At 34.1% G+C, this 25,952-nt stretch overlaps 1 protein-coding gene and 2 pseudogenes across 1 annotated transcript; all 3 read left to right on the top strand.

The window, feature by feature from the left end:
- Positions 1 to 791: 791 nt before the first annotated feature.
- On the top strand, positions 792 to 3,245 carry LOC143575479 (putative pentatricopeptide repeat-containing protein At5g08310, mitochondrial; annotated as a pseudogene).
- A 3,128-nt stretch (positions 3,246 to 6,373) lies between these two features.
- On the top strand, positions 6,374 to 8,866 carry LOC143575478 (6,7-dimethyl-8-ribityllumazine synthase, chloroplastic-like). The gene is made up of 8 exons (XM_077059849.1): positions 6,374 to 6,563; positions 6,649 to 6,767; positions 7,683 to 7,778; positions 7,977 to 8,072; positions 8,152 to 8,230; positions 8,324 to 8,370; positions 8,445 to 8,504; positions 8,590 to 8,866. The coding sequence occupies exons 1-8, from the start codon at positions 6,374 to 6,376 to the stop codon at positions 8,629 to 8,631; spliced, it is 729 nt and encodes a 242-aa protein (XP_076915964.1). The 3' UTR covers positions 8,632 to 8,866.
- A 2,252-nt stretch (positions 8,867 to 11,118) lies between these two features.
- On the top strand, positions 11,119 to 16,188 carry LOC143575471 (helicase-like transcription factor CHR28; annotated as a pseudogene).
- Positions 16,189 to 25,952: the final 9,764 nt, after the last annotated feature.

Genomic DNA, 25,952 nt, shown 5'->3' with positions numbered 1-25,952 from the left:
TACAATATCAATTTTTTAGGTTTCATATTAAATTATTTGATGCTGAGGGGTGATTTAAAAAACATACTAAAACTTAATTCAAGTTTCATTTGATTTTGATTTTAAACAGGTGGACTTCAACCCGTGTGTTACGAAGAGAAAGTTCAATCGGCATTGGTTCATAACAATACCAGCAGTGTAACATAACCAAAAGAATATCAGCATCGCTACATTTGTTTGATTTTACACATCAAAATGTAACTTAACCGACATATAATATATATATAACGTCAAAAATACAACTTTATTGGATATTCAATCTTATGTCTGAATTCTTGAGTTTAATTATACCGAAATTTAGTATTGTAAAAATCGCTAGTCCTTAATCGGGCGCTGAAGTAAGGACTACTGATTAATCATGACTAATTGATATTAATCAGAATTAACATATTGGATTTTAATGTATGGTTTTCAGTTTTATATATACACAACACACTTTTTTGCTAGAAATTGGCTGGAATCTTATTGGAACCGCTGATTTTGAACGGAATTTTGTTGGAAACCATCGATTTTGGTCAGAAGCTCGTCGGAAAAAGCCGACTAACTCTGATTAATCCTAGTTTTGGCCGGATTTAACCATTGACTGATTAACCTAAAATTAATCAGTAAAGTGAGAACTAATAATTAATCAGAGATTAATCGACACGTAGTCCGGATATTTACAACATTCTTAATAAGTAATAACATTCTTAGTAAGTAATAACTCTTATGGCTGAACCCAGACTCCAGTGAACTGCATACATGTTCTGATAAACCCAAAACCATGACACTCAGCCGCATGGTCTTCATCTTCATCTTCAAACCCTTAGCTCAAACCCATCAAATTCACTCCAAAACCCACTTCACAAACCACTCATCTCACTCACCACACACCCTCCAAACAGTCACCAACCTCATCTCCATCTTCACCCACCAAAACCCATCAAAACTAACCCAATTTGACTTCAAACTCACCACAAACACAGTCGAAACAGCCCTCAAAGGCTTCAAGAACTGGCAACCAGCCTTCAAGTTCTTCAATTGGGCATCAACCCAATCCGGGTACCGCCACAATTGCTACACTTACAAAATGCCCCAATGAAAATTTTGTATCTTGATTTCATTAGTTCAAATTGTTACGTTACCCCGGGTGGGTTAGGGTTCTTTATTAGGTGTTTAGGTGGGTTAGGGATGGTTAATGAGGCGAACGAGCTTTTCGATCATGTTAAGAGAATGGGGTGTGTGGTGAATGATAATAGTTATAACGCGTTGTTGGAGGCGGTTTCGAAGGCGGGGTCGGTTGAGTTGATGGCGGTGCGGATGAGTGAGATGAGGGATAACGGGTGGAAGTTGGATAAGTTTACGTTGACTTCGGTTTTGCAGTGTTATTGTCGGGCGAATATGTTTGAAAAGGCGTTGGATGTGTTTGGACAGATGGAGGGGTGCGGGTGGGTTGACTCGTATGTTTTCACGATATTGATTGTGTCGTTGACGAAAGTGGGTCAGGTGGAGGAAGCGGTTCGGTTGATTGATAAGATGGGTGAGTTTAAGATTAGTTTGAATGAGAAGACTTTTTATGTTTTGATTCACGGGTTTGTGAAGAATGGTAAAGTCGATTATGCGGTAAACTTGTTAAAAAAGATGCAAACTTTAGGCTTCGTTCCCGGGATTTCGCTGTATTCGGTTATAATCGAATGGTTTTGCAAAGGAAAAGAGTTTAAAAAAGGTTTAGAATTGTACTCACAGATGAATAAGTTGAACATTCGTCCTGATGTTAGTATATTCAAGAGTTTAATATCGTCTTTATCCGATGAGAAAGATATGATCTTGTTACTGAAAGAGGCAAAAGATCATGTGAATAACAAATCCATGACTACATTGTTTAATACTGCTTTGACTAGTCTGGTCAAAGGCGGGTCAACCGATAAAGCCCGTCATCTCATTCAAGCAGTCATCAAAGATGATGTTGATGATGACACTTTCAAGATTCAAAATCTTGTTTCTTTAGACGCCTCGTCTTTTGAAATTGTCGTTAGCAGTTTATGCGAAAAAGGTGAGTTAGACATTGGTTTAGACCTCTTTAATGATATGGATCGAATCGGTTGTAAAAAAAGCTTACTTATTTACAATAATCTGATTAACGCTTTAAGCAATGCAAACAAAGTGGACAAATGTCACGAGCTTCTTGATGATATGAAAACGAATGGTTTTTTACCTTCGCAATTTACTCACAACTCTATATTTGGATATTATTGCAAGATTTGTGATGTGAGTGGTGCCATAGACGTGCTTCGTGAAATGCATACTCACGGGCATCAACCATGGATCAAACATTACACTTTGCTTGTGAAAAACTTATCAATAAACCGAAAAGCGGCCGACGCGTGTAGCTTTTTGGCAATAATGAAGGAAATCGGATATTTTCCGGATATCATTGCTTATTCTACAGTTATTGACGGTTGGTTAAAGATTGGAGAAATCAATTATGCGTTAAAAATGTTTAAGGATATACTGCTAACGGGCATTGTCCCGATGTGGTTGCGTATAATACTATCATAAACGGTCTTTGTAAAGATAAACGAGTGTCGGAAGCTCGTGACATTTACGATGAAATGTTACAAAAATCGTTTGTACCGTCTGTTGTGACGTATAATTTGTTAATAGATGCGTATTGCAAAAGTGGTGAGGTTGATCAAGCGGTTTGTTTCTTTTCAATGATGAGTGAGAAGAAACGAAACCCGAATGTTATTACTTATTCTACTCTGATTGATGGATTTTGTAATGCTGGAAAGTCAGACGAAGCTGTGTTGACTTGGAATGAAATGGTCAAAGTTTGTGACCTGAGTAAGATAGCTTATATGGGTTTTATTAATGGACTTTGTAAATGTGGGAAACCGGATTTAGGATTGGTATATTTTGAAGAAATGGAAGCGAAGAATATGAAGGTAGATGGTTATGTTTATGTGATGTTAATAGATGCGTTTGTTTCCGTATCGAATGCACTGAAGGCGGTTTATGTTTTGAGAAAGATGATTAAAGATGAACGGGTTCCGGATTCTGTTGATAGGTATTGTATTGTGTTAAAGGAAGCTATGGTCAAACTGTTGGATGATGAGTTGACCTGTTTGGAAGTCAAGAATCTTATTAAAGATGGTAGTGTTCCGGGTCATTTGTTAGAAACAGGTGGGCCGTAGTTGTATTTGTATAGCTCGGATTGCTAGCTCTGCAGCTACAGTTTCTATCATCACTTTATTCCTTGCAACATAGATGTTGCTGCGTAATTGCATTGAGGTTGGCTCTTTCAGTTGTTTTCGCTGTACCGTCTGTTCCAGTTGGCGCCCACTTGAATGTGCTTGTTCAACAAAGTGTGCTCCTCATTTTGGAAGGGTGGCTTCGTTTGGGGAGCTCGGCAGGGGAACTTGAGGTATGTCGAGTGGTCGAGCCTGTCGGTCAGTTTAATGGAGTTTTGACTCAAAGTTGATTTTTTATTGGGTTGAATGGTATCGTGAATTCCTGTGTGTTATCTGGATGACCGAACACAAGCTTAGTTATCGGGTCAATATATCAAGAACTGTATATAAACGGTATCTCATTTTTGGAGCTCATTTTGAAGGAATACATACATTATGTTTAATATTAATATTTGTTTAATCATTAAATCTGAACTTGGCTTCTGGTTGAAATGTCAAATTGTCAATAATTCCAAATAGATGCATATTGTGGTACAATGTTTTTTTTTTTAGTTTAGCACATGCTTGTGACTTCATGTTTTAGTTCTTTTGTTGTTGCATTTGTGAGAGTACATTGGTTGTTTTGCCATTCATGGATTTTAACTCACTTTCCAATAAGTTAAAACTCGAACATATTTTCGAGTTTAAAATGTATTTTTGAACAGATTAGAAGAATGAAAGTTATTGGAAGTTTTAAATTTTTTCTTCTTTCTTTATGTTGTGGTGACTGTGAGTATGTTGATAGTGAGGAACATTTGGGGTAGGATTGACTTTTCAGAAAGAGTGAAGTATATATGCCTTCAGGATAAGGGCAACATGCCTTTAGTACCAAACCCAATAAATGTGTGCTCCAACTGGCCTCCATATAAATGGACTATATATTTTAATTTGATTTTGAAAGGTCTAATTCTAATAACAATAGGGTTAATCGGTTTTCGGGTAATGTGTTTGGTTTGGTCAAGTTAATCTGGTAGATGTGAAATTGAGTCGGTCGGGTTATATTAGTCAGGTGCGGGTAAAATTGATGGGCCAAAGGGGAAAGGGGGGGGGGGGGTATTCGCCAAATAGAGTTTAGGGTTGTAAGGGTTGGTCGGGAACACCGCTACAATTGCCTCAATCATGCTAGATGGGATCATTTTGAGATCATTCCAGGTTCATGAACTCGCATTGGATGAGAGGAAAATAAGGAGAAAGGGGGTTGATTTTCTTGGAAACGTGAGGGTTCAAATAATGGAGCTAGAACACCACAAGAGGTGGTATGGAATTAGGTGAGTACATCATGTTGGGAAGTTTCAAGGGTTCGTATTTAAACACCCTGTCCCGGAGTGTCAAGTGATGTTGTATAGCATAACGAATAATCAAACTTCATTCAAAATAACTTGATTCGTGAAAACTAATCAACTTCAGTTTTTACTATAAAAGTGAAGTATGTGTAAAAAATCATGAACATTTCCTCATAAGTTTTACTAATGCACAAAATAATATATTAATAATTATCATGCATTTTAAATTAAAGAAAACTGGTGATATATAAAGCAACTTCCAGATTTTGGTTATTCACATATCCTTTGACATATTCAAACACCCACCATACAAGTCATATGAGACATATATGACTCGTATAGTGGGTGTATGACAACATAGAAAAAAGTTAAGTCACACATACAAATAGGTATGTAAACAAACTGAACAAACACGAACACTTAATAGGACAAATATCCGTGTTCATGTTATTTCGTTTAAGAAATGTACATGTTCGTGTTCATCTATGTCCGCATTTAAAATCTAAATGAACAGTTCACAAATATAAATGAACATAACTGAACAAAACAAGGATAAACAAACATATGTGTACAAACATAAATGAACACACTTATGCCTTGTTCTTGAGTTTTTTTTAACCAAGAAAAGAAAATAAAAGGAGAGGGAAGGATAAGAAAGGGAAGGGAACGGAATTTTTTTTTAATTAGGTGTGTTCTTGAGTTGGAAGGAAGTTAGAGGAAAGAAAATGATAATTATGTTATCCTTAGTAATCATCCCATTTTTAGGAGGATAATTTTTTGGGAAAAAACATCAATTTAATCCCTCCTAACTCCTCATACTCCTTTCATTTCCCTCTTTTAAAAAACTCAAGAACACCCATTTTTTAACTATCTTTAGTTTTCTTTCCCTTTCTCTCATTTAAAAAAACTCAAGAACAAGGCGTTAATTAACACAAACGAACAAATATAAAACATTAAGTAGACGATTATACCAACGTTTCATTCAAAAAATGCACATAGATAAACAATCATAAATGCATGCTCACAAACATAAGTGAACGAATGAAACATGTGTTCATGTTCGTTTGTTTACTTAAATTAGGGGTGTTCATCGAATCGAATAACGAATTTTCAAGTTAATCGAATCGAACAATTCGAATAATTTATTTTTTTGCTGGTATTCGTATTCGATTCGTATTCATTTAAAAGTTGGATTATTCGATTCGTATTCGTATTACATCCCATATTCGAAATTCGATTCTATTCGTATTTGAAACTCGAATTCGAATAAATTTGAATTGATTCAAGTTCACATTTGTCAAAAACTTTAAAAATCATAATCATCAATGTAAAACAAATAAATATAAGTTTAAAGTAGCTACAATACCACATGAAAATAGGTTCAAAATTAAGCATTGACAAAATTAAGAAATATCAGTATGGATTATTGAGATTTATTATGTTTTGACATTTATTATTTAAGGATTTGACCCAAATTAATAAATTAAATATATATATTAATATATTATATAATTTGAATTCGAATTTCGAATCGAATAAAAATCATGAATTCGTATTCGATTTGTATTCGATTACTATACTCGAATACGAATCGAATCGAATTCGAATATTTTGAAATCGAATTCGAATCTTCATATTCGAATTCGAATCGAGTCGAATTTCGAATGTTTCGAATTCGAATCATATTTTGAACACCCCTAACTTAAATAAACACAACTTTTTTGCTCACAGTCGTTCATTTATTTATTAACGAATGACTATAAACGAACTTCCCGTCAAACCGTTCACGAAATTGATAGACAAACTGAATTACACTACACACTCCACCCAAACTCTACAACAATGGCGGCTGCTTCATCTTCATCTTCATCTTCATCTTCATCTTCATCTTCATCAACCATTCTTCTTCATCGTCTTCACAACACCACCAATTCATCAATTTTATCATCATCTACCCATCGCTCATCTTCACTATCTCTTCTTTATCACCGTCAAATCTCCACGTCACCACTCATTCAGTTTCCCTCAAAAGGTAACATAACATAACATCTAGGGTTTCAAATTCCACATTCAATTTGTTTAATTTACACTTATTAATTACTCTCTGTTAATGTTAGGTTTATCTAATTCGCTGTTTGTAGCACCAGCAGAGAGGAAGAAACTGTCGGTTCAAACCGAAGCTGTTCGCCAATTCACCGGGTTCTTGACGAAAGCCGAGGGGTTCCGGTTCGCCATTGTTAGTTTACTTCATTTTATCTTTAGAATATGAAACTTATAAGTGTGGTTTAAGTGTTTAATGTAGTTAGTTCTATGAGTAGCAAATGCAATAGAAATTAGGGGTGCAAACGTGCGTAGCTACTCGATAAAAAGCTTGAAACGACCCCGAGCCTCAAATAAAGCTCGTTTATTTGAGCTCAAGCCTTGTATGGGAAGCTCGTGGACGAGCCTTGTGTATCTTTAAGTTTGACCTCTTTTGGACTTCTATGTATTAATTTCACACTGCACAACCGAGCTCGAACCAAGGTTTGGCTCGTTTAAGATACTACACGAGCTCGAGGCGAGCTTAGGCTCGCTTAAGTTTTTTCTCAAAGTATATAAGATTTGTTGAAAATGTGTATAAATTGATTAACAAATGATAAACAAGTCGAGCCCGAGCTTATAAAAATCACTCACGAGCCAAGCTTGGGCTCTTGGGAGTCAAAACAAGCTGAGCTCGGGCTTGGCTCGGAATGTTTACACCCCAAAATACAAATTATTATATATGATTTTTCAAAATAAGTATTATTTTTCATACACTTCAATGATTTCGACCAATTTTGACTGATGTTTTACCAATTTTTACTGGTATCGACTTATTAGGTGAAATCAATTCGATAGCACTCTGATTTTCGATTGATCAGTGCCTAATTGCGATTTTTACAATACTGATGCTACTATCATATTTAAAAACAAAATTTAGTTCCTTTTACTGGCATTCTTTTGAGTTGATGCGGTGTTTTAGCTTGCAGAGTGTAATTCACATTGATGATTCTAGGTTTCATTTATAACATAGAACTGTAGCTTGTTCTGTAACAATCGTTTAATCTTAATTAAACAAAATGTTCTGTATATTTTGACATTTTGTTATATGTTACTACTTATCATGACATAGGTTGTTGCAAGGTTCAATGAAATTGTTACAAGGCCATTGCTGGAGGGTGCTTTGGACACGTTTAAGAAATATTCAGTGAGGGAAGAAGACATTGATGTATGTAATACTTCTTGTTTTTCTTTCTTGAATTCTATACTTTTTGTGGGCTATAACCAAATCGCAACATGTTAAAACAAGCTTTTAATAATTAGTGTTTGGCTATCAATCATTCTTGGTTGGTTAGAATTATCACATGCAATTTGGTTGAACCGTTTATGAGTATATTGTGACTAATATTGTGTTTAAACTTATTAGGTCGTGTGGGTTCCTGGTAGTTTTGAGATTGGGTTGGTTGCTCAAAAGCTTGGAAAATCAGGGAAATACAATGCAATCTTGTGTATTGGAGCCGTGGTAATATTATTGTTATTCCCAAGTTATACATTGCCATCGATGTCTGAATGTATATAACTAACTATTTATGTATTTTTAGGTAAGAGGTGATACTACTCACTATGATGCTGTTGCTAATACAGCTGCATCTGGAGTTCTTTCAGCTGGAATTAATTCAGGTTTGATTTACATTTTTATTTAAAGATTAACAAATTTAACTGTAAGTTTTTTTGCTTGAACTGATTTCATGTTATTCAATTACAATGTTTTAGGCGTTCCTTGCATATTTGGAGTCTTGACATGTGAAGACATGGATCAGGTAAATTTGTGAATTGTCTTATGTGTTTTTTTTATAATTGTCTAAATATATGTATGTATGTGCATATGTATTAGGCCTTGAATCGTGCTGGCGGTAAAGCAGGGAACAAGGGGTCCGAGGCAGCTTTGACTGCTGTAAGTTGACTTTTTTTTATTAACATGCTCACATATATATAGTTATAAATACATGCATATGTAAGTTGACCTGATCTTTTTGCAGATTGAAATGGCATCTCTGTTTGAGCATCATTTGAAGGACTAATTGTTGTGGGACAGTCTGGTAAATGCACGACGAATATGAGTTTCCTCTCATTTAAACTACTTATAGAGCCGATTAATCTTTTCTCGCATTTTTTTTGTTTGTAATTTTCAAGGAAAATTATAAAGAATATTGTGGTTTTGTTGAGTACATGACATATTTCAGCTTAATAATGGTGAGAATCAAGTGGAAAAACTTGAGAATGGATGTTGATTTTTAATTAGCATAGTCATTGATGAAGAAAACATCACTAGTGTACTATAACAAGTGACAAGTCATACTAAATGTATGACTTATTCACCAAATCATACGGGTTGTTATATTATATGTCCCGTATGATAACATGGTATGACAAAATTTGTTTATAGAGGTTATATAATAATATTGACCGGTGTGACAATGGTGGTGTGTTATGACATTAATCATACGAGGTATATGACACTAGAATGTAAGATTTTGATTTATATGGCTCGTATAACTTAATGATTTTGACATAGTATTGCGTCAACATAATCTAAAACGTGATGTCTTGTGAGATTTGGGTGACAACGAGAGTCAACGACAACATTCTTATGTAAATTTTTCATTTTAACTAACATATCTTCAACCATCATGTGTCAATAATGCGTTTAGATTTGTGATAGTATACAGATGTGGTTGTCAAAGGAAATATGATATAATATTCCATGCATACTTACCCTCGTTTTACGCAACGACACGATACAATATTCCAGACGTGATATAAGATGTCAGCCATCCTACGTCAGTGGTTAACACACACATCAATCTTCAAAGTTGCTGGTTGTTTTTTTTTAAATAAAAAAAATGATCGTATGGTTGCCATACTATCGTATGGAATGTTTATGACATATTCTAAAGTCTTAAACGATCGTATAAGTTTCATATAATCGTATAGAGTCCAATGGATATGTGGATAAGTCAGATGATGGAGATGACAAAAAAGAACAGAGAGAAATGTAGTGATTTTTTTGTAAATTTGGGGAACATTGTTTGCCCCTATTTATTTTTTAATATTTGTTGGATTGACTGTAAGTAGAGGAGAGAGAAAACTGTAATGATAAAGGTATAAAAAATATTATTTAATTGAACATGAGAGAGAAATGTAGTGTAATTATAGAGATAGGGATAATAAATGTGATCGCAAAAGAGATTCCGGAATTTAAAGAAGCAAAGGAGATTCCAAATTTTAGTTTAAAAAAAGTTATTAATAATTTAGTTTTAAACAAAAGTTTGTCTTACTAGTGAGTGTTTAATAACCATTTCAGTCATACCTTGCAATCCGCCAAACCGAAATATTTTGAATAACGTCATATAAAAGTTGGTAACGTGTCGAATAGAACACACACTACACTGCCTACTGATTGTCTGCAATTATTAGGGTTTTGATCGATCTTCACTCCTGACGATTGCACACATAATAACTGTACGTACGTCTATTAAACTCAATTTCCTGTTAATCCTTTACTATTCGTCCTTTTTACTACAATCTCACAATGCGTAAACCTAATTCCAGAATTTTAGGTCACATTTCGGTTCGTTTATTAGCCTAAACTGCAAGAAACCGGTTAATCTATTTTATTAACCAATCGGCCTTCGGTAGGGGTGTAAATGAGCCACGAACCGAGCCTCGGCTTGTTTAACTTACACACTAGCCTCGAGCTCGTCTCGTTTAACTTACACACTAGCCTGATCTCGACTAGGCTCGAGCTCGTCTCGCTTAACTTACCAGAGCTCGAGCTCGGCCTGTTTCGATCTATATTTCTAAAGCTCGAGTTTGGCTCGTGAGTGGCTCAGCTTGTTTACAATTAATTAATTAATTTTTATATATTTATAATTATTTTTGTATTTTTTTCAATTATAATTTTATATACAATATAATATATATATTGTTTAGTTATTTTTTCATAACATTATACATATTAACTAATAGTATTATATATATATATATATTATAAAAATGACAGGCTTGTATAGGATTAGGAGCCGGCTCAAGCTTCACAAGTGAAGCTCGGGCCCAAGCTCGTTTATTAAACGAGATTGTTTTAGGCTTAGGCTCGATCAAGCTATTTCACGAGCCGATCTCGAGTAGCTCGTGAGCGGATCGGCTCGTTTGCAACCCTAGTTTTCGGATAACCTGTTCGGTTTGTTAGGTTCGTTTGTGAGTTTTCAGTTCGGTGAATAATAAGTGCTTGATCATGAAACACATGAAATGAATTGGAGGTATACAAGCTAGCATTATATGAAAATATGAATAGTTCGGTTAAGAATAAGTGCTTGATCATGCTAAAATCCTCATTTCATTTCGTTAGTGCTGCTTTGTAATGTCAGTTTTCATTGAATGAGTTTGTTAGGTCATCTTTTGGTTAATTTTTGTGATTTCATGTTTTGAGACTCATATCATGCTATGTTAATTCAGAAATTGGGCTTTAGGAGGTGCTGATTTTGGTTAATTGAATTGTAGTGTCTCCAATGGAACCGATGGATACTAGTTTGGAAGATAGCGAATCGAGTGATTGGGATCCAGAAGGATATAAAGCATACAATGACTCATCTGAAAGGGATTCAGCTACTTCACCGCCGCTGAGGTCCCCAATGTCTGTTTCAAATGCACCAGTGAATGCTGACGAGGGACTAATATATCGAGCAGCATTGCAGGTATTGATCTTCCTTTATTTGTGTATGTTATAAATGAGGAAATAAATTAATGCTTTTGTCCTAATTAGCTAGATTTTTCTACTCTGTTTTATTAATCAAGTCGCTTGGAATATTAAAACCAGATACTTAGTTGTAACATGGATGGATGTGCTTCTACTGTTTAAGTTTCTAACTATCATATAATTTGTTGTTTGGAAGTTTAAAAAATGATCAAGTTAGTATATTGTGTTTGTTATTATTTAAGAAAAGAAAATGGTTTGTTTCCATTTCCAATAACATGCTCACTATATTATAAGCTACTAGACGGGTGCCCGCGCGATGCAACGGGAAACACAGACCTTAGTAATCATGTAATAGATTTATGGGCGTTTATTGTTTTATTTAAACGTGAAACCGTACGTTTGTTGGTATATTTGTATTAATCATTCTTATTTTAAACTCAAACTGCTATCAATGTACAAACCAAATCGGAACTGAATCGTTGATAATGATTCGGTTTGGTTGGTTTCAAGTTTCAACGTTCCGGTTTCAGTTTTCGACAACAAAATACCATTACTAATGATTTGGCTCACGGTTTAACACAAAACCATCAAACTTGGACCACAAAAATTGTCATTTTTATAACTTAAACAAACTATGGCAATATCATACTCAAATTAGAGAGAATTAAACGCTCATTTTTATAGTGCAATTTTTTAAAAAAAATATTATCGTACGAAAAAGTTATGATCGTTTGAAAATCGTGGGGGAAGTTGGGTTAAAAGTGAAATTGAAATAAGTAAATATGCAAAAGATAAAGGTTAAATTTATAATTATTCTCTAAATTTACAAAAGCATCAATAAAGTTGAAGGACTAAGATTGTAACTATCATTGATAAAGATGTAAAACACTTGATATTTAAGTGTGCAATTACCACATTGTCCCTCTTTGTAGTTGTACCATGTGCTTAAATGATTGTAAATCCCTTAAAAACCACCGTCTTAATTTGCCCATCTTTCACTCATTATATATAGTATAGATATAGATATTGAAAAAGGTATTTTTTTTTATTTCAGAATCTTAATCAACCCTTAAAAGAAGCAAACTTACCTGATGGTCTTCTGTCGGTCTCTCTGTTAAGGCACCAGGATTTCTACGCACCTAATTACAAATGTTTTACACTTTATGTTCGTGTGCATGTGTATATTATTTTATTTTTTGCTTGCATTGTGTTCTTCTAGAAGATTGCATTGGCATGGATGATTCAAATGGAAAATAGTTCGGTTAGTGCTGGTGGAATTTTAGCTGATGATAAGGTTACATATTTACCATATATGATTTATATTTTAAAATGCCACATAGACTTATTTTTTATTTTTTTTGTATTTTCCTTCATAGGGCCTTGGTAAGAAAGTTTTAATGATTGCACTTATACTGAATCAGAGTGTTTCGTCAAAACCGAAATCAGATTGTTCTGAAGCCGGTAACTCAACAGGACGGGTTAGAAATCGAAAACCCTTAGCAGGATCACTGGTTGTGTGCCCCGCCGGTGTGTTAAGAAAGTGGGCCCGTGAACTTGATGAAAAAGTTGCAGAAGAAGCTAAGCTTGAAGTTCTAATCTATCATGGGGACAACAGGACTAAAGATCCTGCTGAGCTGGCAAGATATGATGTAGTACTTACAACATATGCCATTGTGGCAAAAGAAATCCCGACTGAAGTTTTTGATGAAGAAGATGATCACAGAAATGGTAATAAGAAAAGAAAGGGTATTTCTGGAAAGATAAAGAAGGGTGAAAAAAGATTTGATGGTTTTGCCACTGATTTTAGTGGTACGCTTGCTAAAGTCTGTTGGCTCAGAGTGATATTAGATGAAGCTCAAACGATGAAAAACAGCAAAACACAGATATCTAAAGCGTGTATTGGTCTCAAGGCTAGAAAGAGATGGTGCTTATCTGGAACACCTATGCAGAACGATATTGATGAACTGTTCAGTTATTTCCTGTTTCTGAGATGTGAACCGTATGGCAGATATAACTCATTTCTCCGTCTGATAACGATCCCGATTGCAGGTTGAAGGCAAGAATGCTTCGTCGGACAAAAGGTATGTTTTTTTGTTCGATTTTTCTTGTTACTGAATTACTGTCATTGGTTTAAGAAAGTTGACAAAAGAAATTGATGATAATAAATCACCCTATGAATATGCTAAAGTGAAAAGTAAATAAGGTTCTTTGTATTTCTAAATATAAAATGCATATTGATCTATTTTGCTCGTAAAGATCCTTTATTTTTACCAACTCTATAGCCATGTAGGCGAATCCGTCAACTTGGTCAATCCGTCAGCGGTTTGTATGACTTTTTTGCCAAATCATATGGGCCATATGACTCTATATGGCCTGTATGATATGGTGAAATGGTTCGTACATGCAATATGATGTGATAGTGATGTGTTGTGTCAGAAGTCATATGAGTTGTTTGATGTAAATTGTAAAGTTTGCTTTATATGGCGTGCATGATGTGACAGGTATGTTGTTTGCAAAAGTCATATGGGTTGTATGGCAGATTGGCATCATATGACCCGTATGATGTGGCATGCATGCAGGTGTGCAAATTTGAGATTTGATATTTGCTTGATGTTAATCAGATTTACTTTTTCTGGACACAGACACTTTGATTTGTGGTGAGCCTATTGCTAACTTACTTCCACAATCAATAAACTTGACCGCCGTTCACTTCTCACCTGAAGAACGTGCTTTTTATCAGAAGCTTGAGGCTGAATCACGCTCATAATTTAAAGGTGCTTTTGCTAAAACATGTGTCTATATTGTTATTTTTTTATCTTCCAGTTTCTTGTTTCCTGAAAAGTGAATACTGAATTCTACATATGTAAGAACCAAATGAAGAGAACAAATATTTAACTAATAATACTCTTTATTTTTCAGAAATATGTTGATGCAGGTACTGTGATTGAAAATTACGGATATATGCTTTTGATGCTTTCGCGGCTTCGGAAAGCTTGTGTCCACCCGTTGCTGGTTAAGGGATTTACCTCAAAATCTGCCAGTAGATCTTCAAGAATCGCAAAGAACCTCCTTAAATATATGCAATCTTATTTGTTGAATCTTTTGGAAACTTCCACCATGTATTGCTTGTGTAGTGTGAGTTTCACTGGCCTTCACTATTATTATTATTATTATTTATAATTTTTCTATAATTGAGAGCATAAATCAGTTTATTAGAACACTAAAAACTGATAAGTGGGTTGATGATTCACAGGAGTTTCCAGAAGCTGCAGTTGTTACCCTTTGTGGACATATATCGTGTCATGAATGTGTATCTTTATACTTAGAGGATGATGGCACCAGAATGCGAAAGCCCAATCGGGCCGGATGTGCTATTTAACAAAGCCACATTAAGGAATTCTATCTCTGATGATAATGGTGCCAGCTCATCAAAGATCAGATGAGGAATCTATAGGTTTTCAGCAAGATTATATTTCTTCAAAGATTAAAGCTGCAATTGAGATCATTCAGCCAAATTGCAGATCAGAAAGTTCGGGTGTTGAAGGGCTGCCAATAAAAGCAGTTGTGCTTTCTCAGTGGATAAACACGTTGGATCTTTTTGAATTGTTACTTCCTCAATATTGTATTGAATATAGGAGACTTGACCCCTCAATGTCTTTATCTTCAAGTGACCATGCTGTTAACCAATTCAACACTGATCCCGAGGTTAACTTTCTACTCTTTATAGTTATCAAAGTCGGCTGTTTGGTTCATTCAGATCTGAATGAGTCATATCTGAATGAGCCTCTGTCCCATTCAGCAACAACAATAAGTCTGAATGATTCAGACATAATTTTAACCATTCAGATGTTTTTTCTGTTTGGAATCAAACAGTCTGAAGTCTAAATGAATAAGATGTTTACATTTGAATGGTTCCATTCAGATGCAAACAAACAGCCCTTACTAGATTGATGGAGTTGGCAAAACGGACGGCTCGGATAAATGTTTGATCAAAAACGTACTTATTTTTATCTTCTATTAGAAAATTTGGAGATCGGATGCCGCATGTAAAAATATTCTAAAGTTTGATGGTTCTGGCTTAAAAAATGGTTACCTTACACAATTAGCCTTTTTTTTAAAATAAAATGGTGTTGAATATTATTACAAGTATATTGTTTTTTTCATAATAATCTAAGTATCTAAGTAAAATGATTTAGGAGGTTTTATTGATTAAAGATTCACTTCGGGCAACTTTGAACATGTATGCCATTTTAAGCATTTATTTGGAATTTTGCGTATTACATTTTGATCAAGAAATGAAATATGTTGCAGGTAACCATTATGCTGGTGCTACTGAAGGCTAACAATCTTGATATGAGCAAGTTAGCTGTGTCGCATGTTATTCTTATGGATCGGTCATGGAATCCAACTACCACAGATCTAGCAATTGCTCGAATCGATCAAACTCGCCCTGTTACAGTGTCTAGACTCGCTGTTAAAGACACAGTTGAAGACCGAATTTTTAAACTCCAGGTTTGTACTTCTGGGGTTAAAACTGTAATTTCACTATTTTACCCTTCACTATATTTTGGTGAATGCAGGATGAAAGGAGGAAAATGGTTGATTTGGATTTCGGTGAAGAGGAAAGTGGAACTTCGAATCGTCGTTTAACTGCTGAAGATCTAGAATATCTGTTCATGGGAGCACATGAAAAGAGGAAAACGATTGATTCGATTATGGGTGAATGTCAAAGTGGAAATTTGGCGCCTCGTTTATGTGCTGAAGATGTAAGCTTTTTCTTCATGGAAAATCGTTTTAACTTATAATCTTTTATATTTATTAGTTAAGTGGTAAACTGGTAATTTTGGGCAATTTTGTGTAGCTAAAATGTAAAGCCCGGTAAATAGTGGTAATTTACGGTTGCTGCCTTAAACGCGTGTTTTATTCAGGCGTATTAACTATTAAGACCTAAGTTTGAAAGTAGGAGGATGTTATGATCATTTAAAATGGATCTTTTCAGATATGGTTTTTTAACTCCATGTTTTGGTTTCATTTTATCATATTTTTAGTAATTGTTACTACTTACTAGAGGGTATGCATATATACAATTCATCAGATTTTTTTTTCGGGCTTTTGATCTAAACCCGTGTTTTGTTTGTGTTTCGGTTCTGCTTACCAATCTTCATAAGTTTCACTGAGGTCAATGACCTTTTAACATTACGACTCTTGTATTTATTTTCGGATAGTAGAGTTGTTGCATAAAGGCCTGTTAGTTCAAAGGGGTTCAATGGATGTATGACTAGTGAGGGCTTTGTGGTACTTTAGGATTGCTATCTCAAATGGTTTTTAAACTTTTAATGGATGTAAGATGCACTATTTGGATCATGCTTGCCAAATGAACCTGAGGCGAAGCCAAGCTCCACCCCAAATACCGTTGTATCTAGATGTCGATCGATACATTGTATATTTGCTTCATTGAGTGCAAATGAACGACCCGTAAGTAATCACTAACGGATGCTATAACCCTTGAAGTTGGGATCACCACTGATGTGATGGGTTGCCAATAGGCTACAAATGCTAGCAAATCCAAACTTGGTGATGCCCGTGAGAACATATATCCGACATAATACTCTTATAAAGTTGTCGGTGACAGTAAGATAAGATCCCTGCCCAGGCTAATCATCACTGCCGCACCATCCTACAACTAATGTTAATATTTAAAAACATATAAAGGTGATTTAAAAATTTATATAAAAAAATATTCGTATAATTCAAGGTGTGATAAAAAAAACTACATGACAGTTGAAGTGAAGGTTTGCAGGGGTTTGAAGTTTTAATATTTTTTAATGAGTGTTTGAAATTTATAATGCTTTCATCAAAGATTGAAAATACAAGGTAGAATGTATTGGTACCAATTAAGGATGGCAATGGTTCAGTTTTGACGTTATTTTACTAATCTCGTGAAAATAACGTTAAAAGTGACGGACGGTTAATCAGGCATCATGTAGTGGCGTTGATAGCCGAAAGACAAGGGTACATGCACCGATCAGCCGGTGTCCAGATGATTGAGTGCTATGTGCCTTATGTCCAAGGCTTGATGCAAAACTACTATCGAGCCGGGGGTCTCACCGAAAGCAGCCTCTCTATCCTTATAGGGTAGAGGTAAGGCTGTCTACATCTTACCCTCCTCAGACCCTACCATAGCTTTGCTATTGGTGGGATATACTGAGTATGATGATGATGATGATGATGATGATGATGATGATGATGAATGGTTCAGTTTTGATAATTCTAATTCTCAGCCCCATACCTAATCATAAGAGGTTGCTCCATCCAATCCAAAACATGTCGGTTATCTATCATGTGATTACCCATCTGGTATATCCTTGAGTTTCAGTTATGTAATTGGGTAAAATTGAGTTTATTATATACCTTATATACGTAAAATAAAATGGGTATATTACACCATATTTACTTAAAATAAAGTGGGCTGGTACGAAGTACGAACATAATCCGATATATTATATACTTAAAACAAATAAATAAAAATTAAAATTGTGTCGGGCATACAATCGAGTAAATGAATACATGTTATTGACTAATCAGGTTGGTAAACATTTTCAACACCGAATCCCATACCTGTCCCATATGTTTTGGGTATGATGTCGAGTTTTGGTCTATTACTATCCCTAGTACTAATCTAACAAATAAGTTTTTCCATCACACTCATGATACTAAAACTAGTGTGATACTACTTTTCCTATAGAACACATCAACACACACATAAAAAAACTTAGGTAGCGTTTGATACACATTAATGATAGATGAAATGGAATACGTCATCTTGAGAGAATAAAAAAAAAAGAGAAAGGGGGGGGATCAACAAAACAAAATCAATGATTACACGAATAATTCTTTCCATAAAACGTTTCCTTCGCACCCTCTCTTCTTTTCCATTACATTCCTGTTTCACCATGTTTTTGCGACACCACCACTACGGGACCACCATCACAACCATCGTCGTTGTTGCCCCTACCACCAACGCCACCCATTGGTCCACCTAAATTGTTATATATTTAACTAAAACCAACTGAATTCTTGTCAAGTTACAACTTTAATGTACGGGACCAACAACGTTCGGAATTTTACTAATGGGGTCCCCGACCAAACAAAGGTAAAATATTTTATCTACCTATATAATAAAATAGTGGATTTTCAAGCAACCATATCATTCTACTTTTCATTAAATCTCTTTAAATTGCTACATGACATTTTGACATTTTTTTTATTTTTCCTTTTCATCAAAATATATTTTTTTGTCAAATCTTTTTAAATTGCCACATGACATTTGACATTTTCTATATTTTTTTCTTTTCATTGAATACTTTACATCAAATCTCTTTAAATTACCACATGACATTTTGACATTTTTTTATTTTTTTCTTTTCTTTAAAATATTTTTCATCAAATCTCTTTAAATTACCACATGACATTTTGGCATTTTTTTTTCTTTTTATTAAAATATTTTTCATCAAATCTTTTTAAATTGTCACATAGCATTTTGGCATTTTTTTCTTTTTATTAAAATATTTTTCATCAAATCTTTTTAAATTGCCACATAGCATTTTGGCATTTTTTTTATTTTTTTCTTTCATTAAAATTAAAAGTGAATTCACATATAGCGGGTTTTGTAAACAACTAGACTATGTTAAATGTGATTTCATTTTCATCAGTCTGGCTTAACCCTAACAATTCTATGTAATCATCAACCCTAATTCAGAGTATAAATGCGATTAGACTATACATATTCAATTAACGATCGTTGTCTGCTTTTGCATTTGTCTTCTACATTAGAATTATAATGTTTGTTTGATTTCTTCTTTTTACATGTGTTTCAATCGATACCCATCAACATGGGTATCGATTTATCGAATGCAACACAAAATTAAAACATTCATAGGAGATTCATTGGTAAAAACATGGGTTCGATAAATCAATTATATCCTTTTGGTTCTTTGATTAAATCCAATTTGTGAAATGGGACTTCTCAAATTTTATAACTTTGGTTTGAAATTAAAGAGTTATATTCAGATTTCTATATAACTTTGTACAACACGGCCTAAATATATTTAGTCTCCATGAAATATTACCAATAAGAAATTTTAAAGTTGTGTAAAGTTTGTTAACTACTACAAAACACTAATGTCTGTTACATGTATGCAATTGGTAATTTTATGATATTAACAAAAATGTTTGTAATTGTTTATATTATCATTTTTTATTGTTTTTGTTTTATTATTACCATGTGTACTACATGTGTTTTTGTTTTGTTTTGTTTTTTTGTAATTATATGTCTTTTACAAACCCGTGTAACCTAGTTGATTATATGTTAACTTAAGTATTTATTTATTTTGGGTTTTAAAGTAACTGATTTCACTTAAAGTCCTAGGGTGTGTTTGGGATTCCTTATTCAAGTCCAAAAGGACTTCATGTTAAAAGGACTTATAGCATATGACTTTTCGAAAAGGAGTTTTCAAAAAAAGTGTTTGGATTAACTTTTAAGCAATAAGTCAACAAGTTGTTGTAGGTCCTGTAACCGGACAAACGAACGGATTTTGTTCTTGATAAATGATCGAGAGTGTGGTATAACAAACGATCGAACAAAAGTATAAAAATAATATAAAGGATAGTAAACGACTCCGTAATCGGTAATAAATTAAGATTAATAATATTAAGCGAATTGATCCCACCCAAGGTGAGCTCCCCTTGGGTGATTGTTTACACACTAGAAAAACACACACTAACAAAGACAACATAGTCCCTAAATATAGCTAAACAATAAACATTCTAGAAGTATTCTCCCGTTGAAGTTAAACGTGTGCACCAAAATTCTCGTCTCGGATCCGGAATTCACGCTAACTTCATAAATATATAATACAAGTTTCGCCATATTAATATCGTAAGTCACAATTTATCGGCCTTACAGTTGTTTAAAAAAACGTTGACTTACCTTATTAATGTAAAATGATCAAAACATGACATTTTTAAGTTGTTTTAAAAAAAAGGTTTAGGATTTTAGTTGAGAATGAGAAGGGTGTAATGGGTAATACTCCTCCTCACCAAACTCAAAAGGTTTAGGATTTTAGTTGAATATTTGCTTGTTTTTCTTGAGTTAATTATGAATGAAAGGAAAACCAGAATTTAATTGCATTATTGGAAGTACCTGACAGTTGTGGTACATGTTTCTTTGGCTGCTCGTGTGCTTAGTTTGCTCGTTTCTAAACCCCTAATTGTTATTAAAACTCTTTAATACTACACGCGTATTTTGTTCATCAAAGGTACTTATATTTTTTGACATTTTGATAGCAACAGGAGCCCAGTAATATTTATTTATGATTGCAGATGGTACATCATGATGGTTTTATACTAAACACTCTTTGATTGATTCACATTTAACAGCTGAATATTGGGATAAAATTCAGTAACTTTAGCTACAAGATTTTGAAAAATGTTATCTTTAATTTGCAGAATTAGAATGCCGAAGACGTGTGTTGTACACCTTGGTACAGTAAAGAACTTAGGGATGTTGCTGAAGATAATGTGGCCAAAAGGGTTTTGATAGAACATGTAAGGGAGTCACTTGGGAGTATGAAATGATGACAATTTTTTGTAGCTATAAACAGTAAGTTCTTTCTTTCAAATTTTACACAGTGGAAATTCCCGGATCTGTTTAAACATGGATCGAGGCTTCATCTTATGATTAAAATACACGTAATACTTATGCATATAAGATAGAATTTAGAGAGATTTTAAGAAACCAATTTCTTGAAACGTCACATTTGTTTCATCAGTTACAGCGGTTATGAATAACTGTCAAACGCCATATTTTACCAGACTTTACCCTAATTCCAATCATATTCAAATTACATACATTGGCCTTATTTCCTAATTGTCTTATGGCCCAATAATAATACAAATACAAGTACAAATTATTTCTAACACATAAACTAAATAAATACTTTCGGCCCCATTCTTTATAATGGATTAAAATGCTAACATAAAAAAGTTACGAAAGTTATTTTAACGCGTGATCATGATGTGCAGGTGAGTCGCGAGGAAAATATTAAGATTTATTTTGAAGTCATTTTATGAAAGCTTAGGGAGTGATATAAGAAAAAAGCTACAAGTGGCCATCATCACTCGTGGTAAGTGTAGGGAGTGATAGGACTGTGCTGACCAAATTTGAAACCAAACTTAAGGATTTTATAGCGCAAAAAAAAGATCCAACATCGATTTCTAATAGACGTATATATTATACTAGTTTGATTCTCCCGTGTTACGGGAGGTTATTTAAGTTTTTGTTTTTAATCGTTTTGTTATTTTATGATGATTTATTTTATTTTTTAACGTAGTTTTGTTTTAATTTAATACATATATATTAGTTTGTTATTATAATTTTTAGCGTTTGGGTTTTTTCAATTGAGATGTGTAGGTTTTTTAGATTTTTAATAAATAAACATAAACGAACACGAGCATGTTAATTTTTTTAAACGAACAAACATGAACACAAATATTTGTCTAATGAAAAAGGGGACGTGATGTAGTTGACGATGGTAGGTAGTTTCGGAAGTTAACCGGCAATGGAGATGATAGACCAGCAACAAAGGGGTTTCATGAAGAAATTCTTTACCAATAAATGAGATCCTATATTTGAGGGCTATTAGGGTTTGGTAAGACTCATAACCCATAACCCGTGGAAATTATTCTTTGATGATTAAGGGGTTATTTCACAAATAAATGAGATGTTATAACCCGTTTAAAGGTTATCTGGGTTTGGTGAGACCCATGACCCGTAAAAATTAATGTTTGATTATGAAAGAGTTTCACAAATAAATGAGATGTTATAACCCATTTAAAAACTATTCGGGTTTGGTTAGACCCATACCCACAAATTCGGGTCAAATGCATGAAAAGCCTCCATTTATAAAATCAAGCAATCTGATGGCTCTAGAGAATGGGGGGAATAACCTGAGAGCGACACGTAGGATTTACTGGTAGGTAATTATATAGATAGTTAGATATATATAGTTGAGATTGTATAATATTATTTGCATTGATGTATGAAATCTTATCTCTTATTATAGAGATCATATTGTATATATATATATATATATTGATTAATGAGAATGGAGAGGCACACATTCACAAAATATTCATCTGTTATACCTTTATTAATTTCATTTCGTTATTAAGTCGCTTACTGTTGTCATGTATTTAGCAGCACAAAAAAAGATCCAACATCTGGTTCAAGGTGCCATAAATTTCCCGTCTTTTGACTTTTAATAGTTATGTTGTAAATAAAAGCAAACAGTTGACTAACTATCAAAAGGGGGTTGCGGCGCAGCTTGTTGCCCGTTTGCCTGCCACTTTATTGTAATCGTTTTATAGTAAATTATATAAAACTTCGATTATTTAAAAAAAACTATCAAACGTTTTGTTTTATGGTCAAGGAGAATGCTTTGGAAGGATAACAACCGAAGCAATGGCATTTCAGCTTCCTGTATATGGGAACAACAATATAGTCATTATTGTGTGTCTTTGTGAATTTTAACTTGTACGCCTATATAGTTGGATTTATGTTTAAGTTATATCATATTGTCAAATTCATACAAATTTGCATAGGTTACAAGGCGATTTGACTTCTATCTTTTCAAATTTAAACAATTTCCATTTAATGCAAACTTTATTTAACAAATTCAATTCTGAATGCAAGTTAATTTTACTTTTGCTTTGTCCAACTAAAAAAAGAAGTTACATCTTGTTACTAAGGTGATCAAGACTTTTATTTTGTCAAATTAAAACATTTTTGCATCCAATGTAAGTTTATTTGACTTTTGATTGACTTATCGTGTCTTATTTATTTATTTATTTATTATGATGCTATATTGCATCCGAATGCAAATTTGTTTGACTTGTATTTAACCTAACATGCCTTAGTTTTTTTTATATTAAAAAAATTAATTACACAATTGCATAAACTTAGTTTTATGATGTTATAAATTTCTTATCTTTTGTATTCTAAACTGTGCTAAAGACAAAACAGACTATGCAAAATGTTGGTACCTTAACGAACCAGCCCTTCTTACCCACCGAATCCATGTTGTGTTCACGCCGCGAAGCGCGGGCTCTGTCACGCTTGCTCAAAATAAAGAAGAGAGAATGACAAAAGTCCAGGTTTTCTGTTGGTTTTTAAGTTTTTGAAAACCATTTTCTAGGGATTATCATTTGGTTGAAAAATATTGAACCAAAATATCAAATGTAGCTTAATCATTCTGTTAAGTTATAGTTAATTGATTATTAATTCATGAAACTAAAATTATTTGGGTAAGACGTCCATGCATCCAACAATGGTAGATAATGTTATCAAGTTAGTTCATGATCTAGGAAGTCAAGGATAATACTTCAGTTAATTTTACTCTAAACAAAGTTTATGGTATTATTCATTTTAATGGTTGATCAATATTAATTTACTCTGGTTCGATTTATCCAACTGGTCCTACGGATATATCACCAGCACCTTAATATGACCCGCCGCAACGCGCAGACACTTATTCTAGTTATACATAAAACCATCTTTTCATCATAATTATCATTATGTTTGTATACTTACATGTCAAGTACATGTATCTAGGGGTGTCGTATTATCCGAAATCCAAAACCCGACCCAAATTCGAAGCCATACGAACCCGAATTAAAGAATACCCAAACACCCGAAAAAACACAAACATTTATCGGCTTTTCTGGTAGATACATTTTCGTTTTGTTCTTTATTATTTGGAGTACTAAACATTCTTATATCATATTGTCAAATGATGATTAAATTTTGATAATGTTTTTAGCAACATGTTGAACTTTGACAATATTTAGTTAAAAAGAAAAAACCATTTTTTTTTTCATTTTAGATCTAAACACAAAAATCTAACAGCTAATCAGAACTAACCCGAACTTTAAATGGATCAATTATCAGTCACTTTTTACAAGCAAAAAGACCAAAAAAGAAAAACACGAGGAGGAAACAAAAAAACAACCGAAGAACACCCTACATGTATCAAGCTTCTTTTAAGTGAAATTCTTTACTCATTAACACATATCTTGAAGTGAAGTTAAAACAAAAGTAATAAGGTTTTACCGACGACAATTTGAGGTGTTGAAGTGACGGTCGGCCGGAGATGGCTTCGGTTAGCCAGAAAATAATAATTAGAAGGGTTGAGTTAATAACAGCAGCAGAGATATAGAGGATGATTTATATGTTTTAAAAAAGTTTGAAAGCGACTTAACAGAACCAACGTGATTCAGGGATTGCTGCCTTCTTTTACTCACTTTTTGTGCAGAGAACTTTATCCATTCGACTATTTGAGTTTTAAGTGTTTAGTGGTTGGACCTATTTTTTACTCTCTTGGTGTATTATCTATACATATCATTGCTATGTAATATTTGTAATCGTTGCCTATAACGTAGGTCCTCCACTGGAACCGAACCACATAAAATTTTTGTGATTTTTATTGTTTATTATTTTTGTTTACTAAGTGATAATCATGTTTGCTCGTTTGGTGTTCGTGTTTTTCGTTTCCGTGTGCCGCTTTGTTACTAACAAGTGGTACGAACATTATTCGACCTTCCCTCTAGTTCCGGGCGGCCCTAGTTTTTTTTCTTTAAATATTGTGGGTCAGTCTCCTTTAACACATTGATTGCACCGATCAAGATTTGCAGTTTGGTTTTGGTTCCTATTTTCTGTTAATGACCGGAAGTCAGACTAGTTAAGGGTTTTGGTGGTTGGATCGATCAAAGGAAACCTTTTGAAGCTAGAATCCATGTCAGAGAGAGAGAGAGAGAGAGGTGATTAGTTTGTTCGGCGACTATGAATGTCAAAATAAAATATCAAAAGTTGTAACAGTGTTTCGGTTAGGGTTGGTAGTCGACGTTCTTAGTTGACACATAAAATGACCCTTGGAACCGAGGTTTGTGACTGAGATCGTTTGGTGTTGTAGCCGTTGACCGGGCTTGTTTTGTGCTGCAATTACGACCGTAGATGGCTTATTGGGCTGTTAGTTTCTTTTCTTTTTGTTGGGCCATTAACTAGCTATTGGGCCAGAAAGAAGAAAAATAGTGTCAATCAAGTGGGCTAATTAACAAGTCATGCGATCTATTGCACGTTTGGATGACCTTTAGGTTAGGTTTTTTGTTAACTAATCGTGTGTAAGGTCATAGAACCCTTGGTACCCGCTTGTTTTCCATGAAAGCTCAACTGGTGTAACCATTTGCCTATTTGCTAATCGGGGAATTGTGATTGCTACTCCATGTGTTGTCTGGAACTGCGAAGTAATTTCTTGTTCAGTGATTTGACATTTGAAAGGATCCGAGAACTGGTACTAGGTGAAGATATTAGCTGGGAAACACGTTTGGGGATTCATCTCTAGGTGTGTTGATTGGTATGGGTTTGGATAACATGGACAATGCGAGGCATAGCTAGGTTGGTGGGATTGATTGGAGATGTGGACATTCTTTAGAGTCGATGTCCAAGATGGTAATTTCTACTTCTGAGAATGTGTATGTGGTGATGCACTAGGACTTGGTGGGAGGTAGTGAATACTATTGGGTTATAGAGTT

The sequence above is a fragment of the Bidens hawaiensis genome, unplaced genomic scaffold (genome assembly GCF_021521415.1).
Source record: "Bidens hawaiensis isolate Kalapana, Puna unplaced genomic scaffold, B.hawaiensis_p1.1 tig00027524_1, whole genome shotgun sequence".
Classification (NCBI taxonomy): domain Eukaryota; kingdom Viridiplantae; phylum Streptophyta; class Magnoliopsida; order Asterales; family Asteraceae; genus Bidens; species Bidens hawaiensis.
The sequence above is the reverse complement of the archived record's forward strand: the minus strand, read 5'-3'. Positions and strand labels throughout refer to the sequence as shown.